This window comes from Ahaetulla prasina, chromosome 1 (genome assembly GCF_028640845.1).
Source record: "Ahaetulla prasina isolate Xishuangbanna chromosome 1, ASM2864084v1, whole genome shotgun sequence".
Taxonomy (NCBI): Eukaryota; Metazoa; Chordata; class Lepidosauria; order Squamata; family Colubridae; genus Ahaetulla; species Ahaetulla prasina.
The window spans coordinates 49,217,256-49,242,856 of record NC_080539.1 but is presented as its reverse complement, the minus strand read 5'-3'; the positions used below and the strand labels follow the sequence as shown (position 1 = coordinate 49,242,856).

The 25,601-nt window shown below is 38.4% G+C and overlaps 1 protein-coding gene across 1 annotated transcript in view; it reads right to left on the bottom strand.

Annotated features, from left to right (window-relative positions):
- The window catches only part of STPG4 (sperm-tail PG-rich repeat containing 4), a 35,536-nt gene extending 10,568 nt beyond the window's left edge, over window positions 1-24,968 (bottom strand). Inside the window, exons 1-5 of the mRNA XM_058169241.1 lie at window positions 24,702-24,968; window positions 16,175-16,237; window positions 14,586-14,843; window positions 8,468-8,532; window positions 6,460-6,508 (exon numbers count right to left, since the gene is read on the bottom strand). Coding sequence (XP_058025224.1) covers window positions 6,460-6,508; window positions 8,468-8,532; window positions 14,586-14,843; window positions 16,175-16,237; window positions 24,702-24,968 — 702 coding nt within the window. The remainder of the gene's footprint in view (window positions 1-6,459; window positions 6,509-8,467; window positions 8,533-14,585; window positions 14,844-16,174; window positions 16,238-24,701) is intronic.
- Window positions 24,969-25,601: the final 633 nt, after the last annotated feature.

Below are 25,601 nucleotides of genomic sequence, written 5' to 3'. Positions count from 1 at the left end.
AATGGAAGGCAGGTTGGTAGCAATTATTTTTTCTGCAGTTCTAATTATCCTCTGAAGTCTGTATTTTTCTTGTTGGGTTGCAGAACCGAACCAGACAGTTATAGAGGTGCCAATGACAGACTCAATAATTCCTCTGTAGAATTGGATCAGCAGCTCCTTGGGCAGTTTGAGCTTACTGAGTTGGCGCAGAAAGAACATTCTTTGTTGTCCTTTTTAATGATGTTTTGATGTTAGCTGTCCATTTGAGATCTTGCGATATGATAGAACCCAGAAATTTGAAGGTTTCTACTGTTGATACTGTGTTGTCAAGTATTGTGAGAGGTGGAAGTATGGAAGGGTTTTCCTAAAGTCTACCACCATTTCTACGGTTTTGAGTGTGTTCAGTTCCAGATTGTTTTGGTTGCACCACAAGGCTAGTCGTTCGACCTCTCGTCTATATGCGGATTCGTCATTGTCTCGAATGAGACCAATCACTGTTGTGTCATCTGCGAACTTCAGTAGCTTAACAAATGGATCATTGGAGATGCAGTCATTGGTATACAGAGAGAAGAGAACGGGGGAGAGCACACAGCCTTGGGGGCCCTGTGCTAATTGTACAGGTATTTGATGTGATCTTGCTTAGCTTCACCTGCTGCTTCCTGTTTGTTAGGAAGCTTGTGATCCACTTACAAGTCTGTTCCGGTACCTGTAGCTGGTTTAGCTTAGTTAGAAGAATGTCTGGAATGATGGTATTGAATGCTGAACTAAAGTCTACAAAAAGGACCCTTGCATAGGTCTTTGGAGACTCAAGATGTTGTAGGATGTAGTGCAGAGCCATATTAACAGCATCATCTGTTGATCTATTTGCTCGGTATGCAAATTGCAAGGGGTCTAAGAGCGGATTCGTGATGGTTTTCAGGTAGGAAAGCACTAGCCTTTCAAAGGTTTTCATGACTACAGATGTTAGAGCAACTGGTCTGTAGTCATTCAGTTCCTTGATGGTGGGCTTCTTGGCACTGGGATGATGGTAGGCGTTTGAAGCAAGAAGGAACATAGCACATCTCTAGTGATTTATTGAAAATATGGGTGAAGATGGGGGCCAATTGGTCAGCACAGACTTTTAAGCAAGAAGGAGTTATCTTGTCTGGGCCTGGAGCTTTTCCTGGCTTTTGTCTGTGAAATAGGTCCTGCACTTCCTTTTCTGTGATCACTAGGGTTGTGAACCCAATGAAATGGGGTCAGTTGTAGGAGGCTTGGCTGTTGTTGGTGTGTCTGAGATGGGGATTGTGGAGATAGGTGGCTGTAGTTTCCTTTCAAACCTGCAGTAACACTCATTCAGGTCATCTGCCAGCTGTTGATTACCTTCAGCCTGGGAAGGAGGTTTGCCATAGCCGGTGATATTTTAAGAGTTTTCCACATGTTTGCTGGTTCATTTGCTGAAAACTGATTCTTTAGCTTTTCAGAGTAGCTTCTTTTTGCTGCTCTTATCTCCCTTGTTAGTGCATTTCTGGCCTGATTGTACAGCATTTTATCACCTTTTCTGTAGGCTTCCTCTTTGGAATGTCGTAGCTGCTTAAGTTTAGGTGTAAACCAAGGTTTGTTGTTACTGTGTATTTGCAAGTTCCTTGTAGGTACACATAGGTCTTCACAGAAGCTGACATATGATGTTACAGTATCTGTGAGTTCATCCAGGTCTGCAGAGGTATCTTTAAAAATATTCCAATCAGTGCAGTCAAAACATGCCTGTAGCTTTAATTCTGATTCCTCCGTCCAGGTTTTCACTGATTTAATTATTGGTTTTATGGCTTTAAGTCTTTGCCTGTAAGCAGGTACAAGGTGAATCATGCAATGATCAGAGTGTCCTACAGCTGCACGTGGTAAAGACCGATAGGCATTTTTTAGTGTTGTGTAGCAGTGGTCTAGAGTATTCTTGCCTCTGGTAGGACAATTGACATGCTGAAAGTATTTTGGTAGTTCTTTCCTTAAGTTTGCCTTGTTTAGATCTCCCAAAACAATGGCCAGTGAATCCAGGTGTTTGGCTTCAGCCTCCATGATTTGGTCAGCTAGAGTTCCTAATGCCTTGTTTACACAGGCTTGTGGTGGGACATAAACAGCAATTAGAAGAAATGAGGAAAATTCATGAGGCGAATAGTAAGGTTTGCAGTTGATAATTAGTGTCTCTAAATTGTTGTCACAGAATTTGTATTATCAAACTCTGCTGGGGTACAGTTGCCCCTTTCCTGGGTAGGACAGCTTAACCACTATGCTCAGGTTACTGTGATATTCCTTTTCGCAATAGCAATATCACTTAGACTTATATACCACTTCATAATGCTTTATAGTTCTCACTAAGCAGTTTAGAGTCAGCATATTGCCCACAATAATCTGGATCCTCATTCTACTGACCTCGGAAGGATAGAAGGTTGAGTCAACCTTGAGTCGGTCAGAAGGAAACTTCTGACAAGTCAGCAGAATAAGTCTGCAGTACTGCTTTACTGCTTTCTATTCATTGCATCATCACGGCTCTTTTTGTGAAACTATTCTTGTGTGTGTTTCCTCTTACTAAGTTGGAAGCGGCAGATGATGCAGAATGTTAAGTGGAGTTCTTAGCCATGCATATATCTCATCAGAGCTGACATAATTGCTCCAGTTGCCAAATGGCTATTGACAATTCAGGATCCAGGCAATCCATTTTTCTATTTCTCTGAGATTTTCAGGGATCTTGCTAGCTATGCTGCATTTCAAAGATGATGGGCATTCTGGGATTACTCAAGAATAAACTGCTCCTTGGCCTCTGGAATGCTGTTACATATGAATATTTGCTTTTCACCTCCATTTTTCTAATATGAAAAGCAATACTTGCTTTTCATCTCCATTTTGTAATCATTTTCTGTATACTTCCATTGCTATATTTTTTTTAAAAAATTCTAAGCACATGCGTACTTTCAGATGTTTTAAAACATTAGAATATGATACCAAAAAGAAAAAAGTGTGAACAAAACCCAAAACAAAACCAGCATCTTTCTAAATTCATTTAACACAATTTGGAAACTGAAGTGAACTTTGATCTGATTACAAAATGTAAAATGCCATTAAGCAAATTTTTCTTCCTATCATAAATACAGGGAAGAGGGCTTGGGAGGCTCATTTATCTACAACAGCTATATAGTTCAAGGTCTTCTGTGTAATTCTGACACTCTGAAAAGTGACAGCTTTTCAAGAATATGACTGATTGGTCTTTTGAAGAGTTTCATATGGCCTATGCTTCTATCTGTTCCTTCAGGATTGAGTCATTTATCAAGATTATGGTTGGGTGACTCATAAGCTCTCCATCTAATACATTTACTTAATATTGATGACCAGTTCTCACTACTTCCTCATTGCTTTGCTCCTGAATCTAGGTATTATTAACTGAGGAACAGATACATCAAAAACATCAGCCTGCTTGTTCCTCCGAACCATATTTGGACAACTGCAATCAACACATCTGTCAAGTATGAAAGACATGATCCTAGATACCTTATAATGAAAATGTTCAATTCATGAAGTCTGGTGTTTCCTACATGGATTCTTTTACTCAAGAACCTATATTACTCAGTTGGCAATATGTGCTTTTGGTCCATGGAAACACTGGCTGTCCAACATAAGGACTAGGATTGTGTTACACAGATGTCAAGAGCTCCAACTGGAAGTGCAGTAAGACTAGTGACTTACCAGGGAAGGTGAATACCCTGGATTTATAACTTCTTATATGCATAATAGGGTCTTACAAAATAAAACTTTTGGATTTGCCAGGATTTGCATAAACATAGTATTACCAATCTGACTAGTAAACTACTAGTGATTGTACAATGTTAGAATGCTTATGGTTTTAATGGTTTCAATATAACTTTAGCATATATTTAGCACTGATGAAGATTGCCTAGTTTAATTTGATAATGAAACATCTGCAAGAAAACAACCAAGCTCAGAGACCACTAAGGTCCCCACAGGTCAACCCTGAAGTATAAATATACTATAAACTATAAATCAGTTTAGCATATATGAACTATAAAAATTCAGGTGATCATTAGAAGGCAGAAAAAAATACAAGTTTCCTGCCATCTAATAGTTGTCAACAATTCTGGATTCAGTTTTGGTCGCCACGATATAAAAAAGATGTTGAGACTCTAGAAAGAGTGCAAAGAGCAACAAAGATGATTAGGGGACTGGAGGCTAAAACATATGAAGAAGAGTTGCAGGAACTCAGTATGTCTAGTTTAATGAAAAGAAGGACTGGGGGAGACATGATAGCTGTGTTCCAATATCTCAGGGGCTGCCACAAAGAAGAGGGAGTCAAACTCTTCTCCAAAGCACTTGAGGGTAGAACAAGAAGCAATGGGTAGAAACTAATCAAGGAGAGATGCAACTTAGAACTAAGGAGAAATTTCCTGACAGTTAGAACAATTAATCAATGGAACAACTTGCCTGCAGAAGTTCTGAATGCTCCAACACTGGAAATTTTTAAGAGCAATTATCATATTCCATCATTTATTTTCCAAGTGATTTTCTTGATTTTTTGACCTATGTTAAAAAGGGTAGGGCATCAACTGCATGGTTATAGACCAGCTTCTTGGCTTTTTTGGTCCACCCATCCCCCTGCAGCTGGAAAAAAATGATTGAAACTGACTACCTGGATGTCATGTTGCTGGCAGGTAGAAATATGTCAGAGGGGCAACTGGGTTAGCCATGTCATGCTAACATGGCCACCGTATGATATTCATTCATTCATTCATTCTATAACCATCTTAGTAAATTTTCATTCTTCTTTCTATTGGTATGCTGCTTTTCCACTTTCTTTGCATAAAAGGTATAGAATAAATTCCTGTCACTTTTGGCAGACAGTTTTCCACAGGAGAGCCCTGAATGGGAAAGAATTTCTGGAAGACAAAAATACCTGATTTGGTCTTAGACTGCTAAAAAGAAAAGAAAGAGGAAGAGAAGAGAATGGGGCAAGAAGAGAAAGAGGATATATCTGTCTGAAGCATATGCAATTGTCATGCAAGTCAGTTCTCTGATGTACTATTTTTGTGGGGGGAAGCGAGTTCTAACAAGAAATGTGCATTTTCCTGACATGTGTCTCAAAAAAATGAATTTTTTAAGGGAAAAAACGGATCTCTGGCCTCTATTTATGTTTTTATAGCACCATCCCTCAATGGGCATTGTAATTAAACTGGAATCCATCGGACTGGGTGGGGGATAACAAAACTTGAGATGGCAGATTGGCGAAAATGTTTCCAAATAGATCGGCAGAATCTTGGAGATGTAACTACAAACAAGGAACATTCTTCCATATATGGTGGACTTGCCCAAAAGCTAGGAAATATTGGGTCAAAATAAAGAAATGGTTAGAAGAAATTACAGAACAAAAAACTGAGTTGAAACCAGAATTATTTCTATTGGGCATAATAAGAGAAAACTTATGTTAAAAAATTCCAATATATTATACATATAATAACTGCAGCTAGAATTACTTTTGCTCAAAATTGGAAACAAGATAACACTCCTTCTGATGCAAAGATAATAAAAAAGGTGCTTGATTGTGCAGAGATGGATAAGTTAACCAGGGAACTAAAAGATAGAAAAAAACCCGGAATATTATTTGAAATACATGGTACAATTGGCTAGAAAATAGATGTAAAGTCCATACATAAAGATTACTTAAGAGTTATATTAAAATGGGAAAATATTGTATATATTTGAAAAGATGGCTACAATTTAAAGGTAAAAGGCATTATGTATGTACATAAATAAATAAATATAATCATTTATATATAAAAATATATAAATTAATTAAATATATAATTAAATTTATATAATTAAATAATTATATAAAATATAGAAGAGTAATCCATAAAATTGGAAACTATGTAAATATGAGTGATACTGATACTGGAACCCTGTAAAGAGTGGAAATGTGGTGTAAAGGTTGAAATACGTTTTAATAAAAATTTATTTTTTAAAAAAACCAAAAACTTGAGATGGCACGACTAGCGCGGTTGCAAAGTGTACAGCTGTGGGGCTAGTCGTGAAAAATCTAACTATTCCCTAAAAAATTGTTAAATGTTAAAGTTAAAGAGTTGGGAAGGGAAAGTATTAATGGTTTATTTTGAAGAAAAGAAACATTTAAGAGTGGATTTTTCTCTTCTTTGCATGAAACTCCAACAAATCCACAAAGCTTTAACCAAAAACTATCTACTATTGACCTCACCCCATTCCTAAGGGGTCTGTAAGGGGCGTGCATAAGAGCCCCAATGTGCCTACCGTTCCTGTCCTAATGTTCCCTTTCATTGTATCCAATTTCATATAGTTATTACATACTTATTATATATATGCTTTATATAGTATACTTTTTCATGCTTATGCTTATATATACTGTTGTGACAAATAAATAAATAAATAAAATAAAACATTCTATAGTCATTAATCAATAGAACTTACCAGAGGAAAAATGGGATGTCTTTGAACTGCAGATCGAAACATATAACTCCTGCATAGAATAAGGAGAGAAAATAAAATTCTTTTAGCATTTCAGTTGTTTTGAAACAATGGGGAATTTTAATTTTATCTACATCTCAATGAATGCAAGGTTTCTTTTTTTTCAATGTACAGAACATAGGCTCCTATGCCCCTGAGTACAATCTAGGATATGTAAAAAAATCCTTGAATGGCCTGTACCAACTTCTCTCCCAATTCAGTCTTCTTCAAAATCCTTTTCTGGAAGTTCTGCTTTGCCCTCTTAATAGTCAACTTCCAAAACACTAAAGCTGAGAGTTGCTACGTTGTAAAGGTTTGAATATTGTACCAACTTAAGAAAATCCACATTTGAAACATCATCTTCTGCTAAACTTGGGGTGGGGGGGACAATTACATAAGATATAAATTGTGTCTGTGTTTCTAGGCAAGTGTCTGCTGTGAAATGTTTTGTTCAGGAAGCCTGAATGAGGGGTGAAATCCAGCAGGTTCTGACAGGTTCTGGACAACCGGTAGCAGAAATTTTGAGTAGATTGGAGAACAAGCAAATACCACCTCTGGCTGGTCCCAGAGTGGGGTGAGACTGGGGATTTTGCAGTATTCTTCCCCTGGAGTGGGGTGAGAATGGAGATTTTGCAGTATCCTTCCCCTGCCATGCCCAGCAAGCCATGCCCAGCAAGCCACGCCTACAGAACCAGTAGTAAAAAAAATTGAATTTCACCACTGCCTAAATGGTTTCTAAACTGAATTGATTTTAATTTGTACTTATTTTTTTTATTTCTAGTTGTTTTAATAGTATTCTACTTGTTTTAATGACTAGCTTTTATTCGTTGGTTTTAACTTGAAGGACTTACTGCTAGGAACCACTCAAAAGTGTTTAAATCAGTAAAACGAAAGTTACTTTAACATTATCATTTAATCCCTCCAGTCTGTGGTAGGATTCAAGTAATTTAACAACCAGTTCTCTGCCTTAATGTTTTCTTCCAACAACCAGTTTGCCAAACAGCTCAGAAAGTTAACAACCAGTTCTCCAGAAGTAGTGCAAACTGGTTGAATCCCACCACTGCCTCCAGTATATTTCAAGGCTATTGACTTGTAACTCTTTTCTCATCATCCAACTGAAGTCAAGTGGACGGAACGAATGACTAAGTCCTACCTAGAATAATACTGAGACTCAAAGGAAGGTTCAAGCCTACAGTCCCAGAAATTAAGTTTAACTGATTCTTACAAGCTACACAGATGCAGTATGATTTCATAAAATTATATGCAATTGACATACGTGCCAGTCATTATTTTTAAAAACACACACATTAAATTTCATTCCTTGATCTTTCAACCACAAAAGAGCCTCACCTTAATAATATGCCAAAATATTTGGAAATCCAAGGTACAACAGAAGGCCCAACCTCTCCTCCTTGTAGTGAACCTATAATCCAATTTTATTTCAAACATGCCTTTGAAAAATCTGTATTTTTCCCAGCTGTTTCTATAGCGATGCAATTTATTTGTCCAACTCATCACAGCAAGGTGAACAGAGTAAGACAAGGATAAACAACCAATTGTGTGTGAGATGTTTGGCTGACACTTTCCATAAGTCAACCACTAGCCCCTCTGGATGGACTTATGAGAATTACAGTCTCAAAAATCTGTAAGTAACCAGCCTGGCAAAAGGAACAGTTGCTTTGACTACTTCTTTTTCATCTTGTCACTTCTTTTAGGCTCTTTATCTCCTGCTGACTTTTTGCATCAATCTCAGAGAAAATGGAAGGCATTTCTCCAGTAAGAAAAGATCTCAAAAAAGGCTAATTTTTCATGGAAATCAGCAAGAATCTATTTTGGCCTCTGACCACAGTGGTCTGGCTTCAGGCAAGGGCTATTCTATGCTTGGAAATGCAGCCAAATTCAAGAAATATTAAGACTTTACATGCCAAAATAATCTGTTTAAAAAGAAAAGTAGATCAGAAAGTATACTTACTTAGTAGGAAAAGTCGGAACTGGACGAGGGAAAAGATCATACTGTCCAGGATCCGTGCTTATATTCTGTGGAGAATTAAAAATACAAATATAAGAATGTAGGCTTTGTTTTGTAGTCTAATTTATTGATCAATTTTTCCAAGAGAAGTCTGCCTTGTCCTACCTTGTCTTGACATGGCTGAAATAAACTAATGGACTGCTGTACTTGATTGCAGATGTGAAGTCACTTTTCTCTTTATCTTTAAACACTCTTTGCAAATAGAAAACTAAGACACCAGCCTAAGGCCAGATTTTTGTTTCCTCTAAAGTCTTAATTTTCTATTTGCAAATAGGTTTTACTTATACATCTTTAGGAAAGATTTACTTTCTTTTAGTTACTACCTTGCTGAGTAGAGTGAAGTTGTATTCACCATTTGCAATCAGAGATGCTACAATTCATTCTACCATCTGAACAGTTTACATTTCTGTTTTTGACACCTTGAAACTTTAAGATGCCACAAGATTCTTCATTACTTTGATTCTTCAAATGTTGACTAGAAATGAGCAAACTTGCTATGTGCAATCTTATTATGTATTTGATAAATTGCACTGGTTGATAGTTTGCTTCCAGCTGTGATTCAAGGTGATGATCTTTACCTACAAGGCCATAAACAGCCTAGGATCTGTCTCCCATAGCATCTGCCAATTCATTCCTACAGAGTTAGGATGCTCTGGGCTCCTTCAATTAAACAAAATAATCTATCAAGACCAGGGGTGGGTTTCAAAAATTTTAACAAGGGGTTCTCTGTCCGGTTGCTGGGTGAACGTGGCCATGGTGGGTGTGGTCTAGTCAGCCTCTTGCACCATGGCAGGGGGGTGTTTTTGCCCTCCCCGGGCTCTGGAGGCTTTTTTTTTTTGAGCCTCCGGGAGAGTGGAAATGGCCTCCCCAGGCTCCAGAAGCCCTCTGGAGGCTAGAAACCAAACTTTCGGTAGGCCCATTTTTCACCATCCCCAAGTCAGCACGTGCACCCTGCACTTACCTGCATCCAAAATGGGCCACGTGGGGACTCCTGGGAGGGGAGGGGTGGGTGGGGCCAGCCAGGAGTGGGATTTGGGGGTTCTCCAAACTGCACAGAATCTTAGCTAGAAGTTCTCCCCAACCCCTGTGAACCCCCAGCAGCCCACCCCTGATCAAGACCCCTGAAGCACACTTTCTCAGTAGTAGTGCTTACCCTCTGAGACTAGGCTCCCCTATCACTCCAGATCCAGACGATCCTCATTCTGTCATTGTTTAGAAGAGCCATGGGGATCTGGTTCTTCAACCAGACCTCTGGTGAGAGAGAGAAAGAGACCACTTCCTCTACCCTTGTCTCTTTTTATCTTTTATGTTTCACTGATTTTACTATAATTCCTTTGTTTAATTGTTTTGAACCACCCAGGGTCACTAAACAGTCAGGTTTAGTGGGATAGGCACATATTGTTGTTTGATGGTGTTAAAGATATTAGGACAGAATATAGGTACGTTGTTCCAAATAAAGCTGCCTACAATTGATTCTGTCAGTGTTGATGGTATTCAAGTGGTGATCCTGATGTTGTGGATTAATTACATCCAAAGGCACTTAATTACTATTCATGCTATCTTTGCTCTCTTTTGCCCCAGTCATTCTACTTCTATTTGCAGGTATTTGTACTTTGTTATTTTCTTCTTTTTCTTCTATTCTGCTGCCGTCAGATACTGCCATGTCCACTATTCACACTTTTTTGGTTTTTTTAGCAACAATCATTAACTCTGGAATGTTGGGTGGCAGGTCCTTGTCTATTTGAATTCTAAAGTCCCAGAGCAATTTAGCTTCTTCATTTTTTATTATGTTGCCTATTTTGTGATCCCACCAGTTCCTGCTTGAAGCAAATTGTATTCCTTGCAGATATTCCAATGCACCATAGTTGTTACTTTCGCAAGTCATTATTTGTAGTCAGCCTGTAGGATCTTCTTGCAGCAGCTAACTAAGCGATCCATCATTTCTTCAGCTTCTTTGCAGGGATGCATTTGCTGTCTGTTGCTGTCCTCTCAAATCTGACTTTGTATGCATTTGGTCTTAAGACCTGGTCTTCGCAACCAGAATTAGACTTTTTGTCTCTTTCTTAACTTTCCTGCTCTGAGTCATTGTCAAGTCTTGCTGTTAACTGCTTTGCCTGCTAGTTTTCATGTCTTGCTCATGTTATACTTTGTCTTGCCACGCACTTTTTTTCTATTTTTCATTTGGTCCTTCTGGTAGGCCAGTTTTGTCTGTCCAGTATTCAGTAAGCCTTTATGGCATGCTATTTTCTTCACTGCCCTTCAAATGTTCTTCCAATACGCTTTTGTTTCTTCAACTGTCTGATGTACTTGCAACATTCCACATTAACATTCTTTTTCTTCATAAATAGAGTTTGTCAATATCACTGCATGGATGAAGGACATGATTCGTAGTCATTATATTTCCATTCTTCGTGTCCAGGGCTTTCAGTTCTGCTTGAGTCCAATCCACTATTCCAGCTATGTATTTAATGACTGGAACTGCCCAGGAATCAATTGCCTTGATGGTATTTCCTCCACTGAGTTTAGATTTTAAGATCTTCTTCCCTCTCACAATGTATTCACGTCTAATCTTCTTTTTGACTTCAGTGTGCTTGTTATTGTCAGCTTGAAAGATGTCCAGGTATTTGTAGTGATTGTCTTCATCCAAACGCTTGATATTATTTCCACAGGGCATCTTGATTTCTTCAGTATTCAGAAAATACCCCTGTTGATGGTGATGGTGGCACAGTTGTCTAATCTGAATTCCATTTTAATAATTTGGCAGTATATTTGATGATGAGCAGCAATTCTATTTCAGATGGTGTTTTTCCATACAGCTTCAGATCATCCATGTAAACGAGGTAGCATAGCCTGGCAGATATTTTTGATGTTTGTAACCTGACTTATTCAGTATCATTGACAGAGAAATCAGTGCAATGATAACCAGTAGTGATGAGAGTGAGTTTCCTTGGAAGATTCCTCTTTCTATTTCTTATTTCAAGATACTTGATTATCCAGTCACATGGCAGGGAGTCAAATGCCTTCTTGTAATCAATCCAAGATATATTCTCTTGCAATTTTCCAAAATCATTTTATCAATTAGGAGCTGATATTTTGCTCTTCTGCTGTTTGGGTGGTTTCTTTCTGCTCAGGTAATACCAGCTTATTTTCAGCTAGACTAGGGCTGCCAAACTCACGGCCCCCGGGCTAGATGCATCATGGCCACGCCCACGCCCAGTTTAGCGAAGGGGAAGAACTCATGATATGTCATGTGATGACATCATGATGATGCAAGTTTGACATCCCTGAGTTAGATGCTGTTGGACTACACCAGTTACCACACCAATCAGTAATTTGAAAGTTGCTGGTAAGCAGTTAATTGGACTGTAGTTGTTTGATGCTGCCCCCTTTGTTGCATCTTTCATTATCAGATGTTAACCAATCTTCAATTTCACCTTCTTGGAGCTTATTGTTAAACTGCTTGGCAACAAATGGGTGTAAGACCCATCAAGATGTTTCAACCAAAAAATATGTAGTTCATCTTTATGCACTGCTGAGCAATTCTTGACCTTCTTTGCTCTTGTCTTCACCATTATTATTACAATTTCTTTCATTTCAGTTCCTTCTTCTTCTTCTTTTTCTTCTTCTTCTTCTTCTTCTTCTTCTTCTTCTTCTTCTTCTTCTTCTTCTTCTTCTTCTTCTTCTTCTTCTTCTTCTTCTTCTTCTTCTCCTCCTCCTCCTCCTCCTCCTCTACCTCCTTTATCCAAGATGCATTCTTGTTGTATTTCTTTGGGTTGTCCCATATCTGTGCCCAGAACTGTCCTGTTTCTTCTTTGTCAAGTGCTGATTGGTTCGCTGCAAACTCTCCATTGATGAATTGGTAGAAATATTTCTGATTCAACCAGAGGTGGGTTTCAGCAGGTTCTGACCAGTTCTGGAGAACTGGTAGAAGAAATTTTGAGTAGTTTGGAGAACTGGTAGTAAAAATTCTGACTGGTCCCATCCCCATCTATTCTCTGCCTCCCAAGTCCCAGCTGATTGGGAGGAAATGAGGATTTTGCAGTAACCTTCCCCTGGAGTGGGGAAGGAATGGAGATTTTACAGTATCCTTCCCCTGCCACGCCCACCAAGCCACACCCACCAAGCCACACCCATAGAACCGGAGTAAAAAAAATTGAAACCCACCACTGGATTCAACTGAAATTGGAGATTCTTGAGCTTCATATCTGCTGATCTCCTGTGTTTCCTTACTTTTCCTTATTTCTAGGTGATATTTCTTGATCAGAGTTTTTCTTTTGCGTCTTCTGGTTCTTTACATTTCTTTCATTTCAGTTCTTCTTCTTCTTCTTCTTCTTCTTCTTTTTCTTTTTCTTCTTCTTCTCCTCCTCCTCCTCCTCCTCCTCCTCCTCCTCCTCCTCCTCTACCTCCTTTATCCAAGATGCATTCTTGTTGTATTTCTTTGGGTTGTCCCATATCTGTGCCCAGAACTGTACTGTTTCTTCTTTGTCAAGTGCTGATTGGTTCGCTGCAAACTCTCCATTGATGAATTGGTAGAAATATTTCTGATTCAACCAGAGGTGGGTTTCAGCAGGTTCTGACCAGTTCTGGAGAACTGGTAGAAGAAATTTTGAGTAGTTTGGAGAACTGGTAGTAAAAATTCTGACTGGTCCCATCCCCACCTATTCTCTGCCTCCCAAGTCCCAGCTGATTGAGAGGAAATGAGGATTTTGCAGTAACCTTCCCCTGGAGTGGGGAAGGAATGGAGATTTTACAGTATCCTTCCCCTGCCACGCCCACCAAGCCACACCCATAGAACCGGAGTAAAAAAAATTGAAACCCACCACTGGATTCAACTGAAATTGGAGATTCTACTTGAGCTTCATATCTGCTGATCTCCTGTGTTTCCTTACTTTTCCTTGTTTCTAGGTGATATTTCTTGATCAGAGTTTTTTCTTTTGCGTCTTCTGGTTCTTTACATTTCTTTCATCTGTACTAACTTGAATGCATCTGATCTTAGCATACTGATCTTATTTTCCAGCCTGACCTTCCATTTTGGTGGTGCTATTTGAATGTTGTTTTTTTCTTGTTTGTTGATTTTACAGCCCAAATTGTCAGTTATAACTGCAGCTGTATTATTATATATTAATTGGTTTGGTTCTTGTAGTGAGTAGTTGCTCATGTTTAATTTTACAGTATTGGCATCATTTAAAATTTGCGCTAGTTGCTTCTTTATAATGAACTTCAATATGGACAACCTTATTCAGTTGTGTGTATGCTATTCAAGACACTCAATTGTTCTTTGTTCCAATTCCTCTTGCCTTTTACTTAGAGGACTTTGGAAGATGAGAGGATACCTGGTTTGGGAGTGAAAACAATTCAATAGCTATGTTGACCCATTTTACTGTCAACTTTGCCTGGTTTATTTCTACCATTTAGCTACTTCTGGCAAGGCTTTGATTTCTTTGCCCTGGATAGCCTTTGTAGTTCTTCCAATTCTACTTTTGTGAGTACCTTAGTTTGTATTATAAACAGGCATCGATCCACTAGCTTTTGTTTTGTTTTTTCTGATTCCTTCTCATTCCTTGGACAATGACTGAGCTGCTATGGGTTTCTATAAATTATGTCTCACCATATATTTTTTTTATGGAAAAGACAATCTTTGTCTGGTTTTCTGATGAAAAGACTATGGTTGAACTTCTGGCATAGCTCTCATTCTCCTTACCACACACAAGCCCCACAACCATGTCAAGTTAATGCCTCAGTGGACATTATTATTATTATTTATCGAATTGTCAGCCAGATTTTTAGATTGAACTATTATGGTTACTTATTTATTCTAAGGTGATGGTGATAACCTCTTTTGAGATTCTCCATTCCAGTTCTAACTCTCTCTGGTTTTCCATTCCCTGCTCCTTATTTGTTGGCCATTAAACTCACTCCGAAGAACTTGCCATTGGGATATAAAACAGGATCAGAATATTAATGGTAGGTCCTGAGTGAACCAAAACCATATTTTAGCTATTTACCTTTTCTTTTAAAATGGCAATTATTGCAATAGAGCCCATTCCTAACTTCATTTTACCTTATCTCCGCTGACTGGATAGTTGCTTTGCCTTGAAGTACTCTTAAAGGAATAAGTAGCAGGTCTTTTCTCTGCCAGTTCCACAAATGAAGGCGGATAGTACATGAAAGTATTTGGCAAGGTCAAATCAGGTAGTTGCTCATAGATGGATGCTCTCTTTCTCCCTTCACTTTTAAAATTATAGGTTGCTTTCACGGGGTTCAACTGAGCTTCTTCAAGAAAATCTCGTACAGGATAAAACCCTGGGATTGGGGTTGGCTAGTAGAAGAAACAAAGAATGTATAACATGTTTTGCATAATCTGAAAATATAAATATGGATTTCAGCAATGTCTTTAAGCAGATCATTATGTATCATTATTTTTTTGCTGAAGTTGATCAGCAAATTTAAGATGTGTGAATCTCAGTCCCAAAATTCCTCAGCTCATCTTGCTGAGATTGTAAAACACTGGGCTAGACTGACCATTCTTGGTACCCCAGGGAAATTAACATCATCTACAGTGTAAATAATGGTCTTCTTGCAAAAAAATAATAGCAAATCTTCCAAAGCACAGTTTAGTTGAGGACATATTTCACTTACGAGCTAATAATTCATTTGGATAGCTCACCCCTTCTTATTTCATTCAATTTCCTTTAATAATTCAAGGACTTAACACAGAAATCCGGTATCCAAATGTTAATGTTAAATATTCAGGCATCTTAGAGTATCTGTGGCTCAATTCAAATATATTGCTTGGAAGACAAGGAAAATATTTTTATTCAGTTATTCTCAGAAAGATCAGAACAATCATCACCCAGGTCAACAAGGAATCAGAAATAACAGAACAGAGGCTAGTAGATCAACGTTGATTTATAATGTAAAATAAAGGATTCATAGAAGTAAAATTGGAGGAACGGGAAAGGTCTATCCAGGGCAAAAAAAATCAAAAGCTTGAGGGAAGTAGCTCAGATCTTAGAGGGAAACCCGGGGAAGCTTACTCTAAGATTAACTCTTTTTTATTGCTGGGCCACAGGCTGTAAACTGAACAGACCCTAGTCAATATAGACATCTCAGTGAAAAGTGGAAAAATGGAAAGAGACAAGTCCTTTATTGTCAATGATTCATAAGAGTATCTAGATTATAGGAGGAGCCATACTAGTGCATCTCAAGGACTAATTAGTACAATATTCTGTGCTCGCAGAACTAGATACCTCCAGGAATATGACTGCAATAGCATTTATGAGTATAATAGCATTTTCAATAGGCTAAGAATAATTCTCAATTGGCTTGTTTTAATCTCATGCCTTCCATATATATTAGGCTATAATTATCAAAATTCCAAACTAACATGACCAGTTTTGGAAATTGTAGGATGTCCGGTTGGAGAAGGCTGTTCTAAAGTATCACATGATATCCCTAAACTCTACTTTATGCAAGAATGGGAATGCAAAACTATTAAATAATTTCACTTGTCTTAATTGCACTAGTTCCCAAATTGGGATATAATTCAGTAACATGCAATATTTTGGTAGCTATACAAATTTGATAAATAAATAATTTTTATGCTTGTAAATTAAGAACACAAGAATAAATAGATATCATATTACATACCTTTAGTGAGTCTCTCCACCATGTATCTCTTCTTTGATATGGTATTTTTTCATGTTCTACTATCTAGGGGGGGAAAATCAGGATTGTTAAGGAATGACTTTAAGTGTAAGTAAGCATCTTAATATTTTTTCAGAAAAAATTAAAATGGTTTCATATATAGAATAGCAGTAGGTTTAGCACCTAACCAAACAGGGCTGATTACTGAAGCAAGGTGACAATCTGATCAATCAGATGGAAGTCAACCAGGAAGTCAAGGGCTTTAGGGTTAGATTAAGAACTTGAAAAACAGCCTGAAGAAGAAATTGGCAGAATGCTTCCATGCTGCTGCCAAGAAAACTTTAAGGATGTCTCCAGGAAGTCACTAGAAGTCTCACTGGGTGAAATGTTTAGTTTTACCACACATTTAAAATGTTTGCTCTTACAAGAGAAAATATAATAAGAGCTACAATTGCAGTAAAATAGCAGTAGAACATTTACTGTAGTATGTTTGCTTGCTTTACTGCCCAAGATGCTGCCAACCATGCTCTCCCTCTGGTTTTTTTAAGCGGATTATTGCATTGAATCAGCAATAGTTGTCTATGACATCACAATCCACGTGCTAAGGATTTGAGTATTCTTACTTGGAAGAAGATACAAGCATCTGGGAACAAAAGGTAGCTTCAGATAAAGAATTGATACAAGATTTTAAGATATGGTTCCTGCTTTCAAGTTGAGAAATATGTATTTGTGTAAGGACCTGCCTCAGCTGTCTTCTCACTCTTGAAACAATTGGTATTTCAAAAGGAACTTTTACTGAGAAAAGTGATTGCAGAGAAGTCCACTCTGTGAGTCCTCCACTCCTCTGCTCACAATAGAATCCCTCATGCCACCAGGCTCGAAATCTTGGGCTTGGACAACCTGCAACTACGCTGCCTACGGTCTGACCTAAGCATGGAACACAAAATTGTCTGCTACAATGTCCTACCTGTCAATGACTACTTCAGCTTCAACCTCAATAATACTCGGGCAAAAAATAAATACAAACTCAAGGTAAACTGCTCCAAACTCGATTGCAGAAAATACAACTTCAGCAACAGAATGGTCAATGCCTGGAATGCTCTACCTGACTTCGTTGTTACGTCCTCAAATCCCCACAGCTTCAACCTTAAACTGTCTACCGTGGACCTCACCTCATTCCTAAGAGGTCTGTAAAGGGGGTGTGCATAAGCACACCAGCGTGCCTACCGTCCCTGTCCTACTGTCCCCATTTATTTGTACTCATTTCCTATGTTCATGTCCATGTTTATACTTATACCTGTTATCTTGTACATGTTTGACAAATAAATAACATATAAATAAATAAAATAAGTCAGGCGGAGTCTGAAGATTCCCATGTGAAGCGTTAATTTCCCCTGTTCAACCCCCACCAGTGCCCCATGTCCACCAATAGCTAATACGATGCCACAAAGGTGTTATGAGAACTCCAAGGCAGGATGGTGATAGTAGGTCATCCTCAGGATGCCACAACCTTGGGTAACAGGCTGGAACTGGCTGGGAGGGAGTCCATCCTGACGGCTGAGTCCCCCTCCCTAATTCCCATGCAGTTACAGCAAAAGGAAAAGCATTCAAAGCATTCAACCCCAAGAAGCATTGTCCCTTTGGAAAGGCAGTGTTCTGGCAGGGACCTGACAATTTGTAAATTCCCTAAAAGGAGTCTGTGTGGGTTGTTTTTTTTTTCATAAACCCATGAAAATGTCAATCAGAAGAAACAGATGGATTAAAAAAGTCTGTTCATTAGGACAAGCAAATTATCCTTCCCTCAATGACCTTCTAAAATGAGGCAAATTGAATATATTTAAACCCTGTTCTGTCTAGTTCTAAGGAATCCAGTCCGTTCTTTTTGCAAGTTGGTTGACTTGCAAGTTCTCTTTTTGGTATTAAGATATATAGAGAAATAGACACTGATATCACAGCATGCTTAGTCCAATTAGAGATTACCTCATTCACACATGCATACCTTTCTGGCATCATGTTAACATACTAAGGAGATCAGAATCACCAGCTGGAAAATACGAAGGTCTCACTTTTTCTCCAAAAGGTGTCTGTTATTCCAGAATCCTTCCTCAAAAAATTATTGAGGTTTTATGACATCTCTAACCATTTCCCATTTATCAAAAACAGAACAGTGAGTGAAACTTGAGCTTGGGCTGTAAAAAATCAGGTGTCCATGTAATGGCAGCTTGTTTGTGTATCTCTTTGCCACCACCTTGTGATTGTTGGATTGTTGATTACAAAGCTCAGCCAGCACTGTCTTTAGAAACTGCAACAAATTTATATTTTAGAGCAGGGGTCTCCAACCTTGGCAACTTTAAGCCTGGTGGACTTCAACAGAATTCTGGGAGTTGAAGTCCACCAGGCTTAAAGTTGCCAAGGTTAGAGACCCCTGTTTTAGAGGGGTCATGTTATGGACTGACAATGATTTCGATAATAGGAAGGCTTGCTTTCTCAAGCACTATTTACCCCATGGAGGAACTACTACGTACACAGGTGAAAGATTTGGAGGAATTTTATTGGGTCTGATAACAAACTTTAAAAAAAAAATAACGATAATGGAAGATTTCACTCTGGCAAGAGTCAGAGATTCCCAAAATGTTATCCTCTCTTGTTAGAAGCTCAAAAAAGGAATTACCTGAAGAAGTGAAGGTGACCAGAAATGAGAGAAAGTGTTCTTGTTATCCTTGAATTTGTGCTATCAAAGATAGGGAAGATACTTGCATACTAGATTTCAGAAAAGTGGATTTTGGTGAAGTCATCCAATGGCTTGACATTCTGAAGAGGAAAACTTTCTGTAAAGGGTGAGAAATTCTGAAAAATGGGCTATTGAAGCTGTAATTGTAAACAGTGGAAATTAAAACGGGAGAAATCTAAAGACACCAGCATAGATGAACACAGGGTTAGCAAAATGCTGAAAATAAAAAATAGAAAAGAGCAGGGATGTATAACCAAAGAAGGAAACAAGAAGTTGGCAGAAACTAAAGCACAGAATGAGTTGAGCCTTAACATACTATTACATAATCATGCAAATACCCCAATTATATGCTTGTGTCAGAACGTTTGACACATGTATGTAAATTCCAGCATTTCAGTGATTATGTAATTATACAGGACATAGTTCCCTTTGCCCAACCCTTCAAATGTAATAGAATGTGAGAATGACCTTGGGAGATAGGAGGGAGAGGTGTAGATGGGACAATTGGCATGTAAAAGATGTCGCCAGCTTTCTGGAGAATAAAAGATGGGAGAAATCCAAGATTCTGTTTAATGTAACTTTACAATAAAGATAGTGCTAGTATTCTCTGGTTGTGCTTCTGGTCTAGACTACCTCACAAGGTTTATAGATATCCATGCTAGCTGGGGCTTGTCACAAATAAGTCACACTAATCATATCTTCTTTTTTGACAGTTATCAGGGAAACACAATGGATATAGAGTATTTTGACCTCTGCAAAACATGTAGGTTAGTCATTGTCTCTTAACTCTAGCAAAAGGGCAATAGGAAATCAGTTCTGAAGCCATTGCAAGAAAACTGCATGGTCTTGTCCATGTACTAATCAGGAATAAAGTTTAACTCTGAGATACAAAGAGAGAGAGAGAGGATTAGATGATCTAATTGTATTGGCTAAATGACTGCACCCAGAGCGTAATAGAATAGAATAGAATTTTTATTGGCCAAGTGTGATTGGACACACAAGGAATTTGTCTTGGTGCATATGCTCTCAGTGTACATAAAAGAAAAGATACGTTCATCAACGTAAACATTTACAACACAATTGATGGTCAATATATCAATATAAATCATAAGGATTGCTTATTTGTAATCACAAATTGCTCTACATTACTTCAAAAGTTGTTATTAAATGACTAAATCCTGGGACTTGTGTTGTTTAACATTTCCTGGGACTTGTGTTTGTTTAACATCTCTACATGGGGCTCCCCTTGAAGAGCACCCGGAGGCTCCAGTTAGTTCAAAATGCAGCTGCGCAGGTGATAGAGGGAGCCACACGTGGCTCCCATGTAACACCACTCCTGCGCAGACTGCACTGGCTGCCTGTGGTCTCTCGGGTGCACTTTAAGGTTTTGGTTACGACCTTTAAAGTGCTCCATGGCTTAGGGCCAGGGTACTTACGGGACCGCCTTCTGCTACCGAACACCTCCCACCGACCCGTACGCTCACACAGAGATGGGCTTCTCAGGGTGCCGTCCGCCAAGCAATGTCGGCTGGCGGCCCCCAGGGGATGGTCCTTCTCTGTGGGAGCTCCTACCCTCTGGAACGAACTTCCCCCTGGATTGCGTCAACTACCTGACCTTCGGACCTTTCGCCGCGAGCTGAAGACGTATTTGTTTATGCGTGCGGGACTGGCTTAGAAATTTTAAATTTTATAATTTTAAAGAGTTTAATTTTAATATTCATATTTGATATAAATTTTAGGGGTTTTTAATGGTATACTGTTTTAAATTTTTGCCAATCATATAATAAGTTTTTTAATCCTTGTTTTTATCTGTATATTGTTCATTGTTTTTATTATGGCTGTGAACCGCCCTGAGTCCTTCGGGAGAAGGGCGGTATAAAAATCTAATAAATAATAATAATAATAATAATAATAATAATAATAATAATAATAATAATAATAATAATAATAATAATAATAATAATAATAATTATTTCTATTGATGACCCGGATGAACATACTGATGAGATGATTATCAAACTGGCAAGATAAAATTCATAAAAGATCTAGACAGACTTAAGCAGTGGGCCAAAATGAGTAAAATGATATTTAACAGGGAAAAATATAAAGTTCCATGTCTAGGAGATAAAAAAATGAAAGGCACAGGTATATGGAAGAGACCTGGTCTGGCAGAAAAACTTGGGAAAAGAACCTAGGTACTGTGACAGATGACAAGTTGAATTGGATGCACAGCATGAGCATCGCCTCCATATCGTAATTGTCTCATTTGGTTTTACCTTGGAATAGTGTTTGGAATAGCGTTTCTAGTTCTTGGCACTGCAGTTCTCAACAATGAAAAAAAAAAACCTGGCATTTAGAACAGGGGTCTCCAACCTTGGCAACTTTAAGCCTGGCGGACTTCAACTCCCAGAATTCCCCAGCCAGCTTTGCTGAAGTCTGCCAGGCTTAAAGTTGCCAAGGTTGGAGACCCCTGGTTTAGAGGATAATACCATGGTAGTAAGGGGACCAGAAACCAAGTCCTATAGAGGAACTAGAAATATTGGCCTGAAGAAAAGACTGAGAAGAGATGCAATGGCAATCTTCAAGCGTCCAGACGTCTGTGAAAAGGAGAGAAGGCAAAATCAGACAGGACCAGAACCAGTGAGCTGAAACAACAGGGAAGTAGATTTCATGTTAAATAGTAGAGTAACTTTCCTGGTGGTAATAGTTGTCAATCAATGGAATAGTTTAGCATTGGGAACAATAGCCATTTGTCCAAAATGCTTTAGGTGGCCCTGCACTGAACAGGGGAATTTCACTGGAGTTCTTTCCAATTCTTGATTCTATGAGTAGACAGACTGGTGCCTATCAGTGATGGGTTGCTACCAGTTCACCATGGGTCAGGCAAACCAGTAGTGGCGGTGGGAAGCTCCACCCGCCAACCCAGACGCTTCTGTGCATGCACAGAAGCCTCATGCGCACAAGAATGTGTATGTGCCCAAAAGCAAACTGGTAGCGACGGGATTTGAAACCCACTACTGATGCTTATGCTAGGTGTTCCCAAGATATTACTTTATGGAGTTAGCTTAACCCTGTTTTTGGCTGGATGTGCTGGAGTTACATTTCATTACTGGGGAGAGGGGAAGTTAAATGATTGGAGCATTTCACCTATTTTGGTACCTCCCTGGTTAATTCAGTTAAGTGGATTGTGAGCTCATGGTCGTAGTCACACATCAGTTTTACAACACAGAATTATGTATTCTAGGTCAAAAAATGTATAACATACTACAATGATCTCTTCCATTATTGATTTTGTATTAGCATCCATCTTCCATCCCTCATTTACATGGATAGTTTACTAGCTGATGCTATTAATCCCCTTTTCCACATCCAAAGACTGATGAAATGGATCAAAGGGAGAGTGACCCACAAACTTATAATGAACTTAGGGCTCTGCATTTTTAGTTATCAAGCTACATATTACCAAATAAAAAATACTGGTATCCCAAGACTAGTTTCAGTATTATTCCGCTTCTGATCCTCTGTAAACTTTTTTAACGGGCAGGAAGGTTATGTTACATTGAAACTAGCCTTTTTTATTTTTTAGGAAAACACCTCTGGAACCATGTCAGAACTAGAGATGATATTAGAAGCAACAGCAGTGAAAGTTGTACTAAAGTTTAGATAAATGGCAAATTGTGACTTATTTGAAAATAAAATCTATTTTTTGTTTAAAAGCAAATGGGGTAGGGATTGCTGGAAGCATAGTATTACTGAACTTTTGAAATCATTCATTCACCATAAATTTGTGTGAATCATACCATGTATATCAAAACAATTAAACGTATTTCTTAATAAGTGAAATTGAAGACCCATTCATGGAAGATACATAGAAGACTTTTTTTTTTGTATGCAACTTGTGTTTTATTCTTCTAATAGAACCAAGGTCCCCGGTGTTTACCATGAGACTGATGTCTGCTGATTTCCTATCCCTTTTGCTTCATCCTACAACTTTGAAAAATTTCTTTAAAAACAAAAATGTCATGTAAATTGAAAGATGTACACTGTTGCTCAGTCAAGAGTAAAGATCAGCAGGGTAGTAGGGAAAGGAGCAAGTAATACTCTGTGAGTTGATGCTTCCTAAATGGTTGCATTTTCCGTGAGTAGACATTTTGCTTAAGTGCCCATTTTTTCTTACAATTCAACAAATATCTTTAGCCTTTTTCACCTGGTAAGATAAAAGAATCATCTGTTCCTGACATAGTTGCAAAGGCGTTCTTACAAAATAAAAAATACTAGCATCAACTAACATTTTAATTTACCTTCCTGTCCTTTAAGTACTGGGTAGAAAAGTACTGCACCCAGTCTTTTTGCTTACTTGTGCTTCGTACTTAGCAATAGGCAGTATAACTATTTTCTGATACATATAACGAATTTAGAAGAAACTATGTACCCATTGATCCAGCAACTTTTAAAGAAATTTCCTTTGGAACACAGCCCAAGTGAAAACAAAATGCATCACTCACACTCAGCCTTTCCACAGAACCTGTATCTGTTGGTTCACCCTTTCGTCTTAAGAAGCGGCCACCAATCATTTTCACTTCTTGATCTTACGTGTATTACGGTCTACAAGCAGATTTTTGTTGTGTTCTGCTCCCAACATGTGGCATGACTCACAAAATTGATGTGTTGGTCAATCTTTTGAAGAAAGGGGTACACAAGTGCTCTTGACTCATTTTCAAGCTATTAGCAATATCACAATCACAACTGTGATGCAACGTATTAACTTCCAATCAGTGAGGGCAGCTTTAATGAATAACCCATATCAGTTTGTCTTCATTACACAACCATGAATCAAGAATATAGAATTTGCTTGGCTCTCACCCTCCTGACTTTCCTCAAGAGCCTGAAGACCTTGTTCTATCAGTTGGCCTGAGGTCCCAATGGAGGAATATCATACTGGAGGTGGTAGATCATCTAATAGAAGTTGCCACCTCCCCCCTGTATATTCTGCTTCCTTCCTCCCCAGCTTTAGTTATAACTTGCATTTTATTGCAATTTTAATGTGATTTTATACTACACACACTCTCTCTTTCAATGTTGTAAACCACCGAGTCACCTTGTGGAGAGATGGACAGCAAACAAATTTAATAAATACATGTATACATTTCTCATTTAATTACACCAATTCCAATATTAGACAATGAGATGTATTGTGCAAATGTGTTAGGCAGTTGTCTAAACATGCTGTAAATTAAGAATGCTTTCAGAAATAGAATTAATAGTTTTATCAATTAACAAAATGAAAAGTAAATGTACAGAAGACAAATCCAAATCAAATCAAAATTTGGTGTGACCACCCTTTACCTTCAAAACAGCATCAATTCTTCTAGGTACATTTGCAGTTTTTGAAGGGACTCAGCAAGGCTCCCTCAAGATTGTTCCAAACATCTTGGAAAACTACAGCTCTTCTGTGGATGTAGGCTGCCTCAAATCCTTCGGTCTCTTCATGTAATCCCAGACTCAGATATTGAGATCTGGTCCCTGTGGGGGCCAAACTATCACTTCCAGAATGTCTTGTTCTTTACACTATAGTTCTTAATGACATTGGCTATGTTGTCCTGCTGCAGAATAAATTTGGTGCCAATCACATGCCTCCCTAATGGTATGGCATGGTGGGTAAGTATCTGCCTGTATTTCTCAACATTGACACCATTGATCCTGACTAAATCTACAACTCAGTTTGCAGAAATGTAGCCCCTAACTTGTAAGGAACCTCCACCATGCTTCATTGTTGCCTACCAAGACTAATTATTGTACTGCTCTCCAGCTCTTTAGCAAACTGCTCCCTGCAAAAGCCACATCTTTCAAATTTTGATTCCAGTCCAGAGCTATGCTGCCATTTTTATCCACCCCAGTTCCCGTTCCCTTCGAAGTTGTCAGTCTCATTTCTACTTTGGAGGTATGGCTTTTTGGGCACAATTCTTCCACAAAGACCACTTCTGGCCAGATTTCTCTGGATAGTAGATGGGTGTACCTGGATCCCACCAATTTCTGCAGTTCTTTGCTGATGGCACTGCTGGACATCTTCCAATGTCCAAGGGAAGTAAGCCTGATGTATCTTTCATCTGCTGCATTGTTTTCTTGGCTGACCACTGTTATCTACGGTCTTTGTGCTTCTTCAAGACCTTGAACAGCACATTTTGAATCCCCCGTCTGCTTTGCAATCTTTGCCTGGCAGTTACTTTGTTGATGCAATGTAACTACCATGTGTCTTGTTTCTGTCCTCCGTTTTGCCATGGTGTATGACCTGTGACCCTAAACTTGTCTTCTACAACGTCAGAAGCAGAATTTGGCTGTTCCTCACCCAGTTTTAAGCCTCTTACACGGCTGTTTCCGTTTCAGTTAATGACTGTGTTTCAACCTACATATGGAATTGAGGGTCATTAACACCTGCTTGGTATAATTGGTTAATCTGCTAATCCTCCAAAATTCCCTGACTTTGGGATGTGTACAAGTATAAGAACTGAAGCTGATTTGAACCAAAAGGTAGTCACCCCAAATATTGATTTCATTTAGATTTTTCTTCTATTTGCTCACTTTGCATTTTGTAAATTGATCAAAATAAAACAATTAAAATATATATTTTGAAAGCATTTTTACAATATTTTTGCACAACTGCCTAAAACATTTGTGGAGTATTGTTGATATTATCTGTAT